This window comes from Pteropus medius, unplaced genomic scaffold, assembly GCF_902729225.1.
Source record: "Pteropus medius unplaced genomic scaffold, Ma_sr-lr_union100, whole genome shotgun sequence".
Lineage (NCBI taxonomy): Eukaryota > Metazoa > Chordata > Mammalia > Chiroptera > Pteropodidae > Pteropus > Pteropus medius.
Genome location: NW_024352786.1, coordinates 6,609,431 through 6,631,272, shown reverse-complemented (window position 1 = coordinate 6,631,272; position 21,842 = coordinate 6,609,431). Strand labels below are relative to the sequence as shown.

General features: G+C 34.6%; 1 protein-coding gene across 5 annotated transcripts in view; it reads left to right on the top strand.

Annotated features, from left to right (window-relative positions):
* Positions 1 to 21,842, top strand: part of COL25A1 (collagen type XXV alpha 1 chain) — a 414,648-nt gene that overhangs the window by 342,871 nt on the left and 49,935 nt on the right. For all 5 annotated transcript variants that reach the window (XM_039848694.1, XM_039848693.1, XM_039848690.1 and 2 more), the window contains 4 exons: positions 2,650 to 2,682; positions 3,094 to 3,129; positions 7,633 to 7,677; positions 20,297 to 20,359. In XM_039848694.1, the coding sequence (XP_039704628.1) occupies positions 2,650 to 2,682; positions 3,094 to 3,129; positions 7,633 to 7,677; positions 20,297 to 20,359 (177 nt within the window). The remainder of the gene's footprint in view (positions 1 to 2,649; positions 2,683 to 3,093; positions 3,130 to 7,632; positions 7,678 to 20,296; positions 20,360 to 21,842) is intronic.

Genomic DNA, 21,842 nt, shown 5'->3' with positions numbered 1-21,842 from the left:
TTGTTAACACATACATATAATTATATACCGAGTTTTGTGTTTAAAAAGAACAACCAAAAACAGAACTCTCTATGCTTGAATGATAAGCAGTAAAGTCAAATTCATTTACCTCAAGTATCTTCTCAAAGTGTTTTCCCCATTTATGACTTACCCTTTGAAATCTTTTATTTCCAAACCAACTGATTTATGAAGCTAAGAGTGTACTTAAGACACGGTGGTTTGTTTCTCACTTTAATCCTGTATTCCTTTTCACTGTTAGAGGAATGAGGATTATAAACACTGTTTTATTTCCACTACTTGCAGCATTATCCCTTAAAATGTTTAACTTATGAATGTTCTCTAACAGTTGCCTTGCCACTTAAAAGTTATAAAAGTTCTTTGAGATTTCACAGTTCTAATTTTTTTAAAAGAGATTTAAAATGTCACTCATAGTTGTCCATGAAATTACTCCAATGAAATTACTCCAATTTCTACAAATAAATCAGCCTTTCAGAAGACTGTCTTTTTTTGTTCTGTCCACTTGCCGTGAGAACTAAATCTAGTCTTTTTCTCATTAGTGCATTGTCTAGCCACTTTCCATTAAAACACTGGGAAAAAAAGTTTTTAAACTACGGTTAATACAAGCAACTTCCTTTTATTTACAAGTTTACTACATACAACCTTATGTCTTGTTGTCAAAATAAAATAAACCAATAATTATTTTCTGATTACAATAAAAAGAACGTGGCAATAGAATTTAGGAAGTCCAAAATTCACTTAGCCTCTTAGTTGCTTCAATTTCCTCATCTATTAAATGGAAACAGTAATATCTACCCTATCTCTCGGGAATTTTTTGAGGTATAAATGAGATGAAAGAAGAGACTTAGCTAAGTCAAAATTGCTTTTATGAATACAAAGGTCTTATTGTGCAGAATATTGGAAACCTGATTCATTAGTGTTGATGGCTTTCAGACTCAATTTAGTGGAATTGGAAATAAGTATTATTATTTAGCCACATTTATTTCACTTCCCATGTGGAACTCAGTTGTATGTTAATGATTGGGGTAAAAACAGTATCATTCTAAAGTGATGATTGGGGTCCTCTTCTTTATGTTTCATCATGTTTTAATTTTTCCTTGGGTAATAGTAATTACAGATGTCAAAGAATCACATATATATCAGATTCCTCAATAAGCTAATTTATTATTTCCTTCTCCTTTCTAAGCTTTTTTTTCCTTCCTAAATTTTTTTTTCATTTTGATTCTTGACTTCTGACCTGCTTAAAACATTTTTTTTTTGAGATTTGTCTATTTACCAGACATGTATTGAACGTATACTATGGGGCCAGACACTGAATAAAAATAGACACTGAATCTTATTGTCTAATGGAGGGACAGACAATGAATAAACAAAAAACATAAATATATAATTACAAAGTGAGCTATGCTCCAAAGTATGATGTGTGTGTGAGGGACATGTGTCTAGGTTGGTTGGTGAAGGGTTATTTGAGGCAAAGCCACTTAAGCCAGGACCTTAAGCCACTTAGAGAGAAAGTGCCAGCCGTGAGGAGAGGGGAGAGAATCAGGGAGGGGAACAAGTACAGAGGCCTGAGGCCTTATCTCTTTCTCTAAAAAAGATTGATGAGCAGTTTCCTAAATCTAGAACAAGGAAATAGACCCCTGGAGCTCTTTGAGCACTTGTACAGTTAAGATAGCTGAGGAAATCCCAATATGTGCCTTTCTCCTTGTGGCTGTTTCTATTTTCTTGGCAGTCTCAAATGACTAAGTTTTCTCCCTTTATTTTCCTTCTAGTATGTTTATGGGAAAGAGGGCTAGAAGGAGCTTGAAAATGTAGGCCCTTTGCTGGCCTCATTTCAGAAATAAGCAGCATTCTTAACTATTCTACATATTCTTTTCCACTAGTCCCTATCTGCTTATTTGTAACACATTTGCTCTCAAAATGTAGTCACCCTCTATGAAATTCAGATGGAATACAGTGCCCTTTAGAAAACCAGATTCTATCTCAAGAATTCCTCTCAGATCTTACATGTGTCCCTGTCACCCACGAGTCATTCATCATCCTGTAACTTTCCGGTGACTGCATTACAATGAAATAAGTGTAAAGCTAAAAAAAACATACCGGTCATAACTGTGACAGTACTTCATGAGGAAGACAAGCTGACCTGCTACGTGGCTTTTTCCAACTCAACATCATTAACCCTTGACTTCATATGCTGAACCCTGACTTTCTGAAGACTGCGAAAGGGTCAGGGAACTCCCACTAAAGGATAGCCAGGGACATTAATAAATTCCAGAAATAGAGAAAACCAAAGTTCCAGATCCCCAAATTAAAACTTATTGTTTTAGAATACAATTTTAGCACTATGTCAAGAGGAAGATCCATATTTATATATTTACATTTATTTCAAGGAATGTAGTCCTTATGTATTTTGCATTCAAAATAAACCCATGTTTTTAAAAAGTACATTGTTTGTCTTGGAAAGAGTTGACATCTTAACAGCTGAGGTATCGATACAAAGTCTTATGCAGCCTAGTTGGGCCCATTAGTCATGGGGTTCCCTTGAGTGCCCCTGTCGATAATGGCTGTCTGTGTGCTTGTGTTTCCCATTCCCATAACTTATGGAATAATCTCTCATGGGTTTCATTTTAGGGTGACCCTGGATCATCTGCTGCAGGAATCAAGGTAACTATATAGCCTTGTAAGTGTTTGTACCCCAAGAGTTACAGTTTTGATTTTTACAAGCCTCTGCTTTCTCTTCCCTTTTACCAATTTTAATGGTTACAACTCTGTTTCTATTCTCCTGCAATAATCATCTTCCACACACAACCAGGAATCTGATAAAGGCGCATATAAGAGGTCTTGCTTTCTCTTTCCTTTCTGATTGGTTTTATGGAAATGCGGATCTGTATGTGAGGTTTAGTCACAGGAAAAAAAATTTCCTGTGTCTAGTGAGACACAGAGTAACAGAATAAAGTAAATGAAATGCTTGTGATCAAAGTGGCTTGGCTGTCCCTGTGAGAGAGTCTGGAGGCCTAAGCGTTTTGGAAACTTCTTGTAAGACTTGTCCTTTCATCTTTGGCTTTCTTTGGCCAGGGAGAACCTGGAGAATCTGGCCGTCCAGGGCAAAAGGTAATATCCGTATTCTAGTGTGTTCTCTATACTGTCTCCTGTTCACCATTTTATATCTACTATCCACTGTGTAGTTTGAAGACACTTATTGCAAAATGATGTAGTTTTTATGCTTTGCATGCCAAGCATCATGGTTTTGTGTTTTAAAAGGGTTGATGCTCTAAAAAAAGTGAAAACACACTCTGTAAGTGTAAAAAAAAATGCTTTACAAACTAAAGTCTGCATATACTGAGCTGTTTGAGACTACTAAAGATCAGTTGGGTTGGAGAGCCAGCAACTTACCTTGCATGTTTAAAGATACTCTGCATGTTTCTTTCTTTCATGAGAAGAAATGAATATTTACTAAGTTGTCTCACTAGAGAATAATGGACAGTTCTTTAAAAATTAAATTCCTTTTCCTTTCATTGCAAATACTTCCCTACTGATAATTTTTATGTGACTAGTATCCACCTGTGCAGTGAATGTTATGTTATACAAAAAGCTTTGTTCATAAAATAAAATTTAGAGACACTTGCCAACTCACTTTAACCAATCTATAGATACATACATTAATTTATATTATCATCTGTGCTTCACTTTAGTGATAAATTAGAGGACATGCAGTGAATATGTTTAGATTCATATGCTCATTTGAGTGTGAGGCAGGAAACAACTGTTAGCAGTTTATCGTCTGAGCATCTGGATATCAATGCCCAATGCAGTCAGATTTGAGATAACAGATGTATTGTAGCTAACAAGTAAAAGTGAACTCCATATTAGGTGAAATCTCTGAAGATCATGACTCTGCCTTTGTCTAGCAGTAGCCGATGTTGTAGGAAAAAAACATGAAAAGAAACAGAATTTACCTCAATATAAAAGGAAAGAGAGGATAGATTGCCTCGTAGTAGTTTGGAACCTTAAAACATAATAAAATAATGTTTCCACATTCTTGAAGTCATTGAGAGAGTCACTGCTTTGTTTTAAACACTTAGGACTAAAGTTTTGAGAATATCTTTCACATTCTTTTAACATTTCTCTAATTTAAAATTAGATTTTTTTCTTAAAACTAAGAATCTAAGAGTAATGATTCATCAGACTCAGTTTCAGGTAAAGCTGAGACTTGACGACCTAATTTTAAGTCCCTTAGTCTTTAAATATTAAAGGCTAAATTTAAAGTGCTCTTCAATTCTGTGCTAAAAGAAAGGTCTGCATGACTGTTATGTCTTTTTAAAAACAAACAAAACAAAACACATTTGCTATAATCTCATATAGGTTCCACTGTTTTCAGAGTGGAAGATCCAAATTGATTTTAATTGCTTAATAAAACATTTCCTTATTGTGAATATTTAGAAAAACACCTTAGAGCCATCTCTGGAAGTTTATAGGTTTACATATGGAAACATCGAATTTCTTTTGTATTTCATTAAACACCTGTTTTAAATTATACCAAAAGAAGCTTACGACCAATCTGAATGAACACATGCCCTGAAATGAGCAGCATCGTTTTTATTAATAGGCTAGATTCTACTCTTTGACGCCATCTCACTTTCTCACAATATTTATGACTTCCTTTGTCTAATATCTGGATTTGGCAACACTTACCCCAACACTGATTTAAAAGTAGAGTGTTTCCATGCTTGCTCTTTACTTAGATTAGAAGTGAGTACAGAATCAGTTCAAGAGATCTATGGCATTTTTCTCACCATTGCAAAACTGTGTTGTGGGTTCACTGGCACTTAAGTTCCTGAGTTAGGGGCAGTCCCAGGAAAATAGAAGATGTCATGACAGATGAAAAGCCCATTGATTAGCTTTCCACTCTCTGGTAGTTTGCAGTAAAATTTGTTCTTTAGTGTAACGTTCATAATATGGGATGATTTTATTATAGTTTTTTTAAATACAGACAACAATAGAGTGTGTGATTGATACATGAGAGTGTGTATGTATGTCTCTGTAAAGTAAGTGAGTAAATTTATGGAATAGGTATTGTGTTTAACCACATAATTCTTTCCTTTCTAACTCTCCACATCTTTTTAACAATATATATATATATATATATATTTTTTTTTAATTTTAAAGGGGTAAAAATACTTGATCCTTCATTGGAAGGGGCTCTCACAGTTGAACTATATCTAGAAGTACAGAGACAGAAGGAAAGAAGAGTTCAGACTTTGACAGTAGATAAGTAAAGAGTAAAAGGGAAAGAAAAGACAAAGATATTGTATCCATGTGAAGTTTACTTGGACAAGTATTCTTCAAATGGAATAACAAAACTATTCTTAATCATGACCCAGATCTGCCCCTGGGCTATGTATGCCCACGAACTCAACTCAGAGAATCTCCTGAGCAAAAGAACAGGCAAGAATGAAAAAATTAACTGAATAACTCTTTATCGGAAGATAATCCTTCATGGTATAAAGATAGAAAGTTTATATAGGAAGAAATGTCTTCCTAAAAATGTTCAGTTGTTCCACAAAGGATAACATTGAATGTTTTACAGTCTTTCATTATGTCAGCTTTTAAGTAAACATAAATTTGGAAAGGTCAAATTTATAAAAATACAAGACTATGAAATATTAATTAAAATACAAGACTATGAAATATTAATTAATGAAACATTCGTTCATTAATAGGTACATTTGTTAACTCTATACATACACGTATGATATAGGGAATAGCAAAATGCTCAAGGTTTCTGTAAAAAATCAATCTACATTATAAAATATTCCATAACGTCTTATACATCTTTCTCATCATTAGAAAACATGAGTGTGTGTATATGTATGCATGTGTATATAAGTCTTCAATTAGTCCTATGATCCTCTTCATTCGGTAGGAGGGAGGGTGTGATGAGAACCGCTGAGAAATAGTGTTACAACCTATAGATTTCAAATTATGTTTCAAATAGGATGTCTTGAGTTTTAGGAGGCTTTTCTAAAGCAATATAAAACTATAGATTTATCACCAATATGTTTACTTGTATTGGTTGGTTGTATACTCTACTGCATTTTAGTGTTTGCCAGGGCCTTACATTTTTTTTAAAGCAAAACAGAATTTTCAGTAAAATATGAATACAAGCCATTTTTATTAAATCTTCCTAAATTTATTGATTGAAAGGTGAAAAGGAAAGAAAAAAAGAAAATCAAATGTATATTGTGTCTGCATAAAATTTAATCTATTGGGACAAGTATTCTTTGAATGGAATATCAAATCCTCAATAATTATCCTTTCTTCTCTGGCTTAATCTCATCTTGGTGTTATTGTTCACAATGCAAACTTTTGTTTATAGTTTCAGACAGAATAGCTTTTCTTTTGCATTCCTGAAGCACCTTTGACCTAAACCGTCAGGAAAGTCATTGTCCTTTCTATGTCTAACCATACAGCTTAAACAGTATATGAGGTCATTTTGTGATAATACCAGAGCAAGTTATGACTCTTCAAAATTTGAAAGTAATAATATTAAAAGTGAAATGTCTGGTCGTTTTTAGTAGATTTTCTTTGGAATGAGGTTTGTTAAAGCATTTAGATTAAAAGAAGTGCAGAGCATTTAGGTTAAAAGAAGTACCTCCCTCTACTAGTTTTGTGGTTAGTTTGATGCTTCTATCTCTTTTAGTATAGTTGTCATCCCACTGACTGACCATCATGAAAATATATGACCCTTTTACCTTCAAATGTTATTTCCACAAATAGTCACCTCAGTCCAACACAGGATGGACTTTCATTTTCTCCGGCAATTCCATTATTCTTCTTTAGTGGAATTCAGGAGATTTTCTAAGCAATGTAACCTCTTGTCACTATTCTTTGTACTTAAAATAATGTAGATCATTCTGTGAAAATGAGAAGGTTTATCGTGACTCCAGTGTGCTCACCCAAAATGTACCATTTAATCTCAAACCTGTATTCAGGAACAGCTGCATGGCACCATGAGCCCTAAATTGCTATGCAGGGTTACCCAGACTCAACAATTGTCAGAAATATGGGCTGGAGTTAAGTATAATATTAACCATGCATTTATCTTTTCATCATTCAGGAATGGAAAAGAAATCTTTCTATAGTTTTAAGTGAGCAAGACTTTTAATGTATATTGTTTTGATGTATCCATGTGTTCATACAGCCAACTCTTGATTATCTGAGGTAAGAGAGCACTGAACTAGGAGGCATTATTCAGATACACACATGATTCTCATTTCAGCAAAGAGCTTCAGCCTCCCCAACAAATCATTTACCAGGAAGAAGTAAAACATGGGAGTTCCTTCTCCTTTTACTTCTCTTTCTTGCCTTTCGGTAGAGATGCCAGTGAACAGTGAACTAGCAGGAAAAGGGGAAAATCCTGAAAAATCTGCAAAATGGTCAACCAATCCCTGAATCAAGAGTTGACTGAACTGTATAATCTCACCAAACTTCTTGACACGAGACAGTGTATATATAGATGGCAAGTATTCAGCTAGGAACATTTGCCACGCTTTTCTCCGGAGACTGTGACTAAGTGAATGTTGTTCTATAATGCTGTGTGATTTTCCTGTGTAGGGTGAACCAGGGCTTCCTGGGCTTCCTGGACTTCCGGGGATAAAGGTAAATACTGCACAGACAGTCTTGGCTTCATAGAACTATAATTGTAAGAGTCACAAAAATTGGAGGAAAATAGGGGAAAAAATGAAAACTGAGAGTATAGTGATGTTCTTTAAATACTCACCAGCCATCTCAACCAATTAAATTTTTGAATTACAAATTAAGCATAGGTATTCTAAAGTTTTCCATTGCTAGCTGGACTGTATATTCTGCTATTTAACCTACTGTGCCCCCTTATTTAAATCAACATAAAAGCCGCTTCATTTGAAGCGATAGAAATTCTTCAAGGTCTAGAATGTCTACTTCACATTTAAGTTTTTTTCTTAAGACTATATCAGATTTTGACCAGAATTAGAGTCTTAACATCCCCATAAATCTAACATTGAGGCAGCTGTTTTTATGATTCACCCATTATAATAATCCCTCTAAAATGTTTTCTCTTCCACTTCCTGTCAGTAATTCTCACTGAGAAGTACCAATCATTTTATTAAACTATTTTGACCCATAAACTATTCCCATAAACTTTTTATGTATATCTTGAAATGATTGCTTAAAGCTTAGTTTGAAACATTGCTTTACATATTTTTAAAACATCTACAGATATTAAGAAATATTTTTTAATTGTTTAAAATTTTTCACATGGCAAGTAAAAAGGCTTAAAAATTCTGCCTTAGGTGTGGTTACTCTTTTAAAATCACCTTCTTATTTTAAAGTTCTTTCTTAGATTCTAGAATTGTTTGATAGGGTAACATCATGCAAGTAGATTTTTCCTTACCTTGTTCTCAGCTTACAGAGTTTTGAATTAATTTCTACTAATCATTAGACCATTCCAAAATTAATATTTCTAGTTTCAGTGTGAGGGTTGTATACACTGTTTCATGAAGGTTGTATTTGAAGTGTTACATGAAATTATGTGATTTTGGAGTAAATGTGTTAAATTATTGAGTTTCCAGATACCATCTGGTATCACATATAATATTTTATGAGTATGTTTGGTTTAATTAACAGATATGAAAGCCATGTCTTCCGGGTTGGCACTCAGAAATTTTGGTTCTACTTGTTTGATGGTTCCAGATTAGTGTTATAAAAGTTCAGATATGTGTTTTTAATATATTTTTAGTCTTTGGCTTCCTCAGTGACGAAATATACTCTATGGCAATAGATTTCGAAAGAGCCAAAGTTATTTCCTTATTATTTGATATTTAGCAAAAATAACTTAAAAATTAATATGTGATTTCATATTGTAGAATAAATTTATGGCAGTTCCTTAGTAATTCCCACACATTTAAAAAAGGGAGGTTTTCAAAAATAATTGGAAAATCATAGATTTTTAAAACAAGTCGTATTCACCATTAATTATAAAGAACCTAGTAGGGTTATAAATAAGGGGAAGACATTTTAAAATATGGGCATTTTGGAAAGACTCAGTGGGGTTGCCGGCAGCACTTGCCTTATAGGTTAGCAGGATTGTGCTGCCAGCACCAAGTCGCATGGTGGGAACCTCAGTGCTGTGTTGAAATAGTTGTCCCTTCTGAGCATGAGGCACTTTCTTATTGACGACAAGTCAACAAGGCGAAGTCATTGTTCTTTTTCCCCTTCTAAAACAAACAAAAAACAATTCCAGTTACTACTGTTTGTTATCATTACCTTTTAGTTATTTTATGTCCTCCACCATGAAAAGTATTCCAGGTCATTTCTCTAATCATCTTTGGACTAATCTGGATGTTTAGAACTTTTCAAATTGGGAAGCATGTTGGTGATTTGCCACCTCCAGTAATTGTTTTTGTTCCTCGGGTCATAGGCAGTTGCAAGACAAATGTTGTCGAGATCATATAGCTGATATTTTTCTTTATTTTTCTAACATCAGCTAGTGATAGTGACAAGAAGCTATCAGTTGACAAAAACCTTTTTATCATTCACTAGAGATACTTTCTTGTGGAATTACCAAGTACCGTTGTGTAACTATCTAGTATTTGATTTAAATCACTGATTCTAATTTTGGATGAATAACCTTTATCTTCTTGCTGTAGTTCAGAATGTGAGTGATATGCTTTCCTTATAATGTAGTAGGTGCTCAGTATAAATAAGTAATTTTGTAAAGGAGACAACTTAAGAACAATGTAGAGTTAAAAGTTTATAATTTTATGTCATAGCGTCATTTACTTGGGGTTTTCTGTAATATATCTCATTCTATTAGGTTGCTAACCACAGGAGAGTTAACTCTGATTTCATAGTTTGAAAGAGTAATAATATTTAAAAGATGAAACCACTATGTATGGGTTTAGAAAGTGTGGTAGCAAGAACATTAGTCATAACCTCCCTGAACTTGTGTGTTTGTTTATGCTTTGGAAATACTTCCTGTTGCTATTCATCTCCTTCTTATCTGCTGGTGCTACAGAGAGCTTGCAAATGCCATCCGTTATTTCCAAGACATTGAGGAAACCAGCCATGACATACCAGGGAAGCTTTGATTTGCCACCTGTTGCTCTCGGGGAATGGTTGGAAACTTAATGAGCATCCAAATGCCTTCCACACAGCTCTCAGGAAATGAGCAAAGTGCCTAAATACAGACAGCAGACTCATCTATCTATCACCTCAAGGTCCCACTCAGAGAAAAGCGCTAATACCTTAGGCATACGTAATAAAAGTCACTAAGAACAGGCATAACTTAATTTCAAATTACTCTTAAACTTCCTGCACAAGTATTGGAACGTCCTCTCACCATGTGGAAGACATTTGGAATTCCTATTTCATGCATTCATGGTTCATGTAGTGTCAAGATGTTCAACTGAGAAAATTAAATTATGCACAATGTACCATGCAGACATTGATCCTTGGAATAAGATTCGAGCTTAGAAAATTATTTTTATAAACAAGTCTTCAAATATATTTTTCATAGGCAAAACACTGTAACTAGCTTTTCTGATATCACATAAAAGGGTAAAATTCAAAACTCCTATTTTTTAAAAAAATGTTTTCACCACTTTGAAAAATTTACATTACTTAGCCCTTTCGTGATTATATGACCCTAGCAATTAAGGAGTAGGGAGCAGTGGTCCACAGCCCTGACCGTAGGACCAAATCACCGTTGTGTAGATCCTGGTCCTACGCCTCAGCTATTTCATGAGTCTATATATGACGTTAGGCAGGTTACGTAACCTCTCTCTGCTCTAGTTTTCTTATAAAATGGGAATCATCGTTGTACATAACTCAGAGAGTTGTTTTGAGGATTAAATGAATTAATATGTGTGTAGCTCCTAAAATATTGCCAAGCATGTAGTCAATGCTTGTATAAATTTTAGCTATTCTTGCTTCTTCCTCTTGGAGCAGCTCAGAATATTGGAAATATTGGTTACATACCCATTTTATATAGTCTTTCCTCGTGTGAGTAATTTTAACTTAAGAACACAAAGCCATTTATACTCTACAGGTTAATAGTTGTAAATTCTGCAAACTCCTTTTCAATGCCAGGTGAATACTACCTGGAAGAGCAGTAATATACCCTACTTTCTCTTGAACCATGACACCATAATCGTCCCCTTTTCCTATAACCCAAACGTATTCCAGGAACGAAGGATGAAGGAACACAATGTTCTGCACATAAGACATAGTACTGTCTAAGTTCTCCTTCCCAGACACTGTTCACACGAAAAGCAAAAGAAAAACTTGACGTTCACTGAGGAAATTCTCTAGGCCCCAGTCATAGCATTGCTTAGCCCAAGACATTTTTTACAAGTATTGATTTTCGGTCCCTGCTTTTCGCCTTTCAACATAGACCTCGAATTTATCTTATATTCAGAAAGTAAATTGGAAAAAAAAATTATACAGTAAAATGAATACAGTAGGGAGACATAATACGGTAAAAATTACATCAAATCAGAAAAAAAAATCATTTAAGCAGCAAAGAAACTTTTATAGTATTTCCCCTCAAAGGTTTATATTTTTGCTCTGGCTTCCCCATTAGTGAAAATTTAACATTTAGACCAACAACTTCAGGATTGAGAAGGTATGAGACAGTAACTAACTCTTTATACCTCATTCTATGAAATCATCCTTGACACTAAATCCTATAAAGTCTAACTTTTACAGGTGGCAGGAACATTTACTTTGGCATCCTTAGGATTAAACATAGTGTTCAGTAATCTAACGGAAACTTATCTCCTAAATCTGCTGGAAATGAGGTTTCTTCCTCAGAAATATCAAATCATATTTTAAAAATAGCAGTTTTTGGAAATAGCCTAGAGTATAAAACAAATTCCTGAAAGAAAAAAGAAGAGGAAGAAATGCTGGTTAAAAGAATAAAGTTGTGTTATTGTTACTTATAATTATTTCCTGCTTGCATAAAGCAAGTCTGATCAGTTGAATAATTTGAGTCCAATTAGGAAACCCATACAACCAGAACTCAGAGAATTTTAGCAGCCAGAATGAAACCTCCAATAAATACACCAAATGTGCTTTCACGATGTAATTCTGTAAGGAAAAAAAAAATCAGAAAGGTATGTTTTCTGGGTTTTAAATAAACCTGCTATGGTAGTTCATTTTCATCATAGCCACCAAGATGTTTTAATTTATACTCTAATTTGATCCGTAAGGGAAATAAGTGTTTTTTTGGGACAGACTCACTTTCTCATTCTTTTTTTTTTCCCCCTCAATAATTTTACAAATCAATCATTACCAAAACTGGCTGGCTGGAGGTTCTTATTACAACAAATGTTCTTGCTGTAATCCTCAAAAGCAGTTATCATGCTGACTTGAATTCTAATTAGCCTTTAAGCAAGAAGAATATTGTATGGCTAATGCATTCAGTGTCAAGACACATTAATCAGAATTATTGGTGATGCTTTTAGCACCCAGGGAAATCACATATTTTTAAGCCTCGGTGTACTGTTTTGGGGGGCAATAAAAATTGAATCTGCTTGGGAATAATAAATACAATGGAAAATATAACTTGACTTAAGCTGGTATAGGAGAGGGTTTTTTTCAGCAGGTTAAAAAATATCTTTTACTTCTTTAATTGATAATGACTTATAAAAATAAAACAAATGGTAATAAATGAAAACCCAGAGATTTTTCTGTGGGCAAGAACTAATCAGTTAGGACTTTCTGGCTATTCTTCCATTTAACAGATGGTAAGTTCTGGAAGTTTATGGGGAAACACCTGGTGAGCCATTTCTGTATGAATGAAGCTGTCTTTCTCTCTTTTTTTTTTTTACCTTGACTAATAATCCCATCTCTTTATTCGTCAACTCTTCTCATCTATATGAGACATACTTTATGTAAATTCGACAAAAGAATGTTAGGTAAACTGCCCTGACAGCTGTTTAAAAGATAATTTAAGACCATCTGAAGCACTTTCTTGCTATGTATTAAAGGTGGGTTTGAGGAAAAATCAGTCCAGATTTTATTATGGAATTCAAAGACTTAATAAAGCCTTCGATGGTCATTGTTCGATTTCAGAAAGATCATGTTCATAAGGCAATTCCTAGCTTTCTCAGGTCTTTTTGTAATATAGAATGCCAGGTTTTATTGCCCTCTTGGTTTATAAAGATAGTAGTTGTTTGCATTGTTTGAGTTTTGTTTTGAATTTTTTTTTTTTGCCAGAATACACAGAAATTAAGCTATCTCAATAGGCTGTTTAAATTTTTTAAAAGTAGTAGCAAATGAGTTGTGAAAAGTGGCTTCAGTCAAAATCTTATTCTTGTGTTATCTTGATTTTATCTCATAGAGTGAATAGATCTCACCTTCTTAAAGCTAAATCTCCTTGACGTTTACTCCATTTCTCTGTGTACATATTGCCAATTTATGGAAGAAAGCAAGAGGGGACAGGTAGGGGAGGAGGGGAGAGAGAGACAGAGAGCACTGTAATACTGACACTCTTATGTGTCAAGGAAACTTTTTGGTAAAAAATAACAATAATTTTTCAAATATAGTACATATTATTTACTGTGACTTATTTTCATTGTAGCTTCATACTACAAGATTAAAGTTGTGGCTGCCCAAATGGTTAGCTATAATTGGAAAGGTCAATGTGGGACCATTTGGTCCTCCAGAAGTGGACATGTGGAGATCCACTTTTGACTCCAGCTATAGCTATTCTCCATAGACTTGGTTCTGCATCTTTCTGTGCCCTGGCTGTTTCATATTTTCATTCAAATTAGCAACCTATGTGAGATTTTTCAGAATGTCCACTTGCTTTGCTGCTGCTGCTGCTACTTCTAGCAGTTTACTACTGGGCCTGCATTGTGTTTCATTCCGAATTAATAGCATTTCTGCTGCCCAGTTTAGTTGTCAAAACCACAGCTACTCTATTATTCATCTTTTCTACTAGTTTGACACAAGGAAATGTGTTTCAGTATTGAGTATTCGATATTCAGTATTTTAGTATTGAAACTCAGGTAATGAACTCATTGGTGGTGAGCTAATTAATTAATGTTAAAAATAAACAAAGGACAAAACTCATAAAACAACTCAGGAAGAAATCAGATGCAAAATCCAGGACAAGACCAGAAAATTAAAATTTTTCTTCATTGTGGAATTTGATGCTGCATTAGTGCGATATTATAGTAACACTAACAGAATTGAGATTTCTACATCTTTGGCAACCATTTAGTCACTGGTTAGCATATGGCTTGGTAGCAGAATACAATGACAGCTACTGATTGTGTTTTAGCAATTAACATTTTGGATTGTATTAAGGGTTCTGAAAAATAGTGTTGTATATATTTTATCTCTAGGCTTTAGTTAAATCATGGATCTGTGTTTTTTATTTTAAGAGTTAGATATGATATTATTTATATTTTTCTATGTTTGTCCAAAGGGTAGATCTAGTTGGATGTTTCCAGGACCAGTGAAAACAAAACAAAAATAACAGATTAAACCTGGATTCAATTGTTATGGCCATGGTAGAGGAGTAGAAAATTTTGAGTTGCTTGTTCCTCTCCATTCTTTCTTGCCCCTCTTGTCTTCCTCCATCTTCCTCCTAACTGTCCACCCCTGCATTCCTCCACTATTTTTATTCTTCTCTTCCTTCTTTTTACTTTTCTCTCTCCCTGTAATTAGGCGCTAACTCTGCAAGCAATGGCGTTTCAAGGCCTGTCAGTTGTTTGTCTTCACTGTTTTAATTCCCATCCACATACAATCAGCAGCACCAATATGAATAGAATCCCAATTGACTTTGTGACTTGTTCTTAATGATAACAAAAGTAACAACTTAAAATATTACCTCACTTGAGATGGTGAGTGAATAAATAGAGAAATGGAGGAAAATTTAGAATATATGGATGAAACGAAAGAAAAAAATAAATATATATATATGAGAAACTTGAGAGAAAAACAACGTGGCTCTGAAGTAATCAGTATTCTTCTTAACTTAGTCTTATGCTATTTATTGGTACCTTGGTGTTCATGACAAAGGCTTTGCCTTTCCCCCATTGTTCTTAGACATTTTTTAGTTGTCATTTAAAAAAAAAAACTAGCACATCATAAACACAAGATTAATATTATCATATTTTATTCTTTTTATTTTATTTTGCCGTCTGTTTACCTGTGTAGATCCACATTTCCCTGATTATGATGGCTACCATCTGCCCTTTTCAAAGGATCTCTGCCTTATGTTTCCCATGTTATTCCTAAAATGGCTCATTGAAATTATAATTTGGATTTTCTAATTTAGGTAATTGCCTCGTTAAAAAGATAAAGAAAAAAGCCTCTAGATTTAGTTATTTCTTCATTAAAAGCAATGTATGAGCTTAATTTCATTATAGTGCCAATTTCCTCTGCTGCATCTCACTCCCACCTGTCTACTCAGACAAATACATGCGAATAATTTCCAATTTCGCAATCTCCTATTTCCTATTGATTAAATGAGATTAGATAAGTGAAAACAGCTCTGAGAATTATTTTGCAGTCCAATATAGTTACTTCTCCTGTTTATTGCCATGAAAGCTACATAATCTCATTTTTGTGTAGTCTGCTTTACTCCAAACATGAGTTCCCCCAAGTGTTTTGTGTTTGAATCATAGTTCAGCGCTTTCCCCTACATTCACCTGATCCAGTCTCCTTCCTCTATTCTGGTTAACTGGAATTCTGGCTACAGTAGAATAACTGCTTGCTTTTTTTTTTTTTTAATCACATGAAAGTATTTATAGAACCATGGGTTGTCATAGCCTTTCTACTAGACATTTTAGGAGATTTTAGAACCTTTAAACTCTACATCAGTCTTTGTCAAAGAGGCAAGATTTTTTTAAGTTACATGTATTTAGGAAAACTCAGTAAGTATGACCATTTTCTCCTCTCCTTTCCTTACAGGATGAAAACGCATTCACAGTAAACCTGTCACTTCTCTACCTTACGCCCTTTTTATTTTGCAATCCTAAATGCTCTAGCAGATGACTATTGTGTCATAAAATGATGATATATTCACTTGAGAAAATATAGGGTTACTTCTTGAAAGAATTGAAGAGGTACTGAGTATAGTGCCATCCAAGTTGTAAAGAAACAAGAAGTCACCTTGTATGTCACCAATTAGTTGGGATGATATAATACTTCTGTTACTGTGACTACTATTAATAATGATAGCTAATAATTTTGAGCCAATATATAAGGACAACAATAATAACAAACATTTATTGTTCACTTACTTTATTCTAAAGACAGCACTAAGATAGTGCTTTGCTTGCATTATCTTATAATAATAAGTCTTAACTAAGCCATCCTTAACAATGCCAGAATCTTTCATAATTTGGCACTTCAAGATTCCAGATTGCAAAGCCCTTTCTTTAACTCAACTCTGTATCAACAATTCTCAAACATTTTGGTGTCAAAACCCTCTACATACTTAAAAATTAGGAAAGAAAGTTTTTATGTGGGTCATATCTATTGATATTTCTGTATTAGAAATTAAAACTTGCACATTTTAAAAACCCATTTTGTGTTAATTAAATAACATGTTTTAATTAAATAACATGAAACATAACTGAATCTTCAAAAAAAAACAAGTGACATTGTTTTTTTATTATTATTATTATTTTTTGCAAATCTCTTTAATGTCTGGCTTAATAGAAAGCAGCTGGAGTGTCTTGTCTGCTTCTGAATTTTATCCATTGCAATTTGTTGTTTTGGTTGAAGCATATGAAGAAAAGCCAGCCTTATATAGATATGTAATTGGACAAAGAGAGATTATTTTAATAAAGTCTTTCCATATAATTGTGGATATTCTTCTTTGATATCAACCCAGACTCTATAAAAGGGGTATTTTCTTAAATGTTAGGTGACATGTGGAATCTGAAACCATATCAATGAACTTTCCCTACTCTGTACAATAAAAAGGGTAAGTGAAAAGACACTTTGAGAACCTCTGGTTTAAGCTTCGGAAGGTAAGAAAGAGCACAATCAGGACCCTGAGCAGACATATTTATGCCTTATTTACTTCGCCAATTGTCTTTCAAGCCTGAGACAAAAAAGAGACCAATGATTATTTGCTCCCCATCCTGCCAAGATACGGAGAGGATGGAGCTAGTGTCACAAAAGTGATCAGGAGTTCTGGAATTAGATGTGCAGCTGTGATCCTAAAGTGGAGTATGCTGTTTTTCCCCCCGAATAAATTAAAATATATAAATGTATGGATATGGATGATGCTTTCTTAGAGTGGCGTAAGGTATAACTAATCATACCCAAAGCCTTTAGAATTAGCCAACATTAACAGTGCTAACTAAGTTCATCGTGACTGCCAAATGCATTGCTAATTTTATGTCTTAAAATGGAACTTTCCCTGGACATCTTGTTGAACTTTCTATATATTTACTCAGGAGAATTTAATATATATTATATTTTTTAAAAAGAAAGGAAAACATTTTTGTCTGGCCACTGAAATCACAAAGCCTTATCTATTTATCTGTGAACTATAAAACTGCATGTTTTATCTTTTTATAAACTAAGCACTAACATGAATAGGAAATACATTTCTGCAACATTTGATCTTTTTTTCTTCTGTTTTATTAGTATGCTTTAATGGTGCTTCTATTTGCTTTACTAAACAGTGAGATCATTTTATTTCTACTTGAAGATATGCAAGAGTCTTGTCTATGTGTAAATTTTCAACCTATTAACTCACATTATATTTCCATGAGAGTAAGTTGTAACTGTGATAGACATTGACTGACATAACTTTTTTCTTGAGGGTGGAGAGGGAATATTGATATCTTTATATATGATTTTATTGGGAGGAATATTTTACTTGTAAATAAATGTATTTATGATTTTTTGTTTAAAAGAAGTTAAATTCTTTTATTAGAAATACAATAGTCATCATTAATTTCTCTGAATATAATTGATTTTCATTTTAGACTATTAAGAGATCCACCCAAAATTATTTGTTCAGATTCTTTTTTCCAATATGTGTAAGGGCAGGGGGACAGGTAGAATAGAATTATAGAAATTCTGTAAACGATAAACCTAAAGCATTAGTTCCCATCTACCTTTTCTTCTTAAACCAGTACCATGAACATCAGAGCTAGAGATAAATTTGAGTTATACTTCAATATCGTACATTTTGTGGTGATAATGACAGTTTGTTTCCCACCCAATACCCAAGTTTCTATATAGCATATTTTAAAAACTCACTCGTTTCAAAAATATTTAATGACATTTTAACATTTCTGATAAAACATCCTCTCAGTATCTTCCTGCTCAATTCCAAGTATCAAAAACAACTGTTGAAATATCACTACCTTAGAAAAAAAATCAGACGTATAAATATTAGCAGCTGCTCTAGAAATAATCCAATGGGGGCAGATAAAAAATAAAAAAAATAAATAAAAGAAATATGGGAACAGAGCCATCATGTTTTTTGCTTTAAAATTTCATTATAGATTTCAAGAAGTTAGACACTTACATTTGAGCTCACATTTTTAAAGAGAAAACAAAACTCTTTGGATAGTCAAGTAAATGCGAACACCGGTCTCAGGTGTTCCCTGACACCAAATACATGGTGTCTTTTCAAACACCAATTATCCAACTCTGAATCTCTGATGCCGACTGTGTGTCCTACAATTCAATCTTACTGTGACACCAGCTACTCAGAGTTAGTTAGCATCAGACTCCACAGGTTTAAAAGCTCAGTCCCACAAGACTGCCCTCACTTCAGATGTAAATCACAGGTACTGAGTCCTCTGTTTACCTGCACTCTGTCTGATTTGGCTACAAATTCGAGGGTACAACCCACTCCTACTCCCACTCAAGTTTGATAACTTGCTAGAACAACTCATAGTGCTCAGGAAAATGCCATACTTACTATTACAGTTTATTATATAAGATAAAAAATGAACAGCCACATAAAAAGGTAGAGAGGGTGAAGTCAGAAGTGCCTCAAGCACAGGGCCCTCTGTCCTCATGGAATTGGGCTACCCCATCCTGCCAACGCGTGGATGTGTTCTCTAGCTCGCAAGCTCTCCGATCCCCATTGGTTAAGGGTTTTTATGGAGGTCCCATTTTAGGCACAATGGATTAAATTCTTGACCATTGGTGAGTAAACTCGGTCTCCAGCCCCTCTCCCCTCTGAAAATGGAGAGAGTTGGGGAGGGGCTGAAAGTTCCCACCTTCTTATCACAGCCTCCATCCTGAAGCTATCTAGGGGCCCACCTAGAGTCACTTCATTAGCATAAACTCAGCTATGTTTGAAAGGGGCTTGTTAAGAATAGCAAAAGATTCTCCTATTACTCTTATCACACAGGAAATTCCAAGGGCTTTAGGGGCTCTGTGCAAGGAACCAGGAATAAGACCAGATATATTTTTTATTATACTGTAACTGGGTTTACTCCAGGTAGTGGAAAATAGTTATGAAAGTATGGCAAGGAGAGATAGTTTTCCTTTCATGCTGAACATTCCTGAATCCCTTCCCTCACCACATCCGCTGTTCAGGTTTTTATTGCTGCATACCATATTACCCCCGAAACTGGAGTAACTTAAAATCACAAACAATTATTTCACAATTTGGAGGACCAGGAATTTGTGTACATCTCAGCCGGGTGCCTCTGGATCATTATCTCCCATAAGCATGCGGTCAGGGCTGTGGTCTTACCTGAAGACCTACTCTATGAACATTTGCTCCCAAGCTTATACGTGTGGTTATTGGCAGACCTTGGACGTCACCATGTAGATCTGTCCATAGGACTGCTCACAGAATAGCAGCTTGCTTTCTCCATTACTTCCATTATAATCATTAGATATCAGTCAATAAATCCAGCCTATCCTCAAGCAGAGGACGTTATACAAGGGCACAAATACCAGGAGATGGGATCATCTATCTTAGAGGCTACCTACCACAGCTGCCCAAACATAATTGGATTTGGTAATGGTAAGGTGTACTGGACAACAGATGAGAAAGGAAATTACAGACATTTATCTGGTTGCTTTGCCACGTTTACTTTCTAAATCTCCAAAGCTTTGCTCAAAGTATTTTTATTGACCAAAATCTATTCTGATTAATTTTTTTAGTCAGTAGCTGGATTTCAGCAAGAAAGCTGTATACAATCAAAGGAGTAAAATCTCAGTAGAAGGAAATCAGTGTAACTTTACTTATTTACTGTCAAGTGAATAATGATCTCATATGCTTATCTTTTTAAAGGGAGAACCAGGTTTCATTGGTCCTCAAGGGGAGCCAGGCTTACCAGGGTTACCAGGAACAAAGGTGAGTGGAGTCTTTTTCTTTTCCTTTCTTTCTGAATTTGTTTTGTCATGTATTTTCAGTCCATTATGTTGAAAGAAATGTAGGGTAACTTTATTATTTATGTGACCACATATTTTTGCCTCACAGAGAACTAAAGCAGCCTATAACCTACTACTAATACTTCTAATGGAGCTACTATATTAAGTAGAGTAATAGGAAGTTAATTCTAGAAAGCCTTAATCAAGACAACAGTAAGGTGGAATATATTAGTTGTTCCAGTTGTCCCCCAAATTGCTCCTAAATTGATGCGATGCTATTAGCTTCCTGGCCACATGGAAAAGTGGTGGGATTCTAAGGGGGAGAGATAAAACTCATTAATTACCGCTCTTTATCACTGATTTTAGGACATGCATGTAAGTCAAACATTATTATTATTCCCTCATCACTCCCTAGATTTCAGGGAACACTGATTTCACATAGATTCCTAAGTGCATCATCTCGAAATGATCCATTCTCAATAACTTCTGCAGAAAGATTCTGTAATGAAAACCATGTCAAGATCTTCTACTTGGCAACCCTAGAGAGGGCTCTAAAAGCACGATCTATCTACCACCATATAAAAGATTATGTTTTATATGTTTTTCCAGCAGTGGATACACTCAGGCCTGGAGTTCTCTTTTTATCTACCCAGTAAGACATAAAAAAGGAACAGCTCTGAGGATGGAACTTTACTCGTGACAGACTCACGAATCAAGGAAGGGGCAAATTTAGATCAAATTGGATTCTTTCATTTTTAAACCATAGCAATCTTTGCCTCAATGTGTGTTGCATTCACCAGAAATAAGCCAGGATGATTTCCAGGAGCTAGAGAAATGTGTTCGTGGTCTGTTCTGACAGAGGGGTCCCCATTCCTGCTGGTGAAGAGAAAATAACTCTAATCCTAGTAAATGGAAACTATGTGTGGCCTAAAGGGGACTGAAACTAGATCGAATTCATGCAAAATTGCTGGTGTTTTTGAACAATTTCTATTTCACATAATGAGCTGTCAGGCTTATTAACAAAATGTGAGACATGCCTGTTTTAGGTTGAACAGATTCACACAAGAAACACACTTTCTGGAATATACATACAAACATACATACATACATAGATACATACATACATACATATGTATATATGTATATATACATACACACACACACAGAGAGAGCGCGCGAGTACATGAAAGAGAATAATGAGTATTCTGTGTTCATACAAGAGCCGTAGTATTTATTCAGGCTTGCAGCCTCAGAGAAGGACAGCAGCCTCATGGATAGGCACAGACAAGGGAAACCTGGCGAGTGTTGAAGAGAACCAGGCATGAACTGCATCTCTAAATGTTTGCAGCATTTGGCTTGCTAGACAAGGGAAAATAAAAGAAACACAGGCAGTAGAGAGTGTAGCTTATCCCTAAATATCTTTTCTTTAGTTCACTGATTTTAAACTATTCCACGATTTCAAAAAA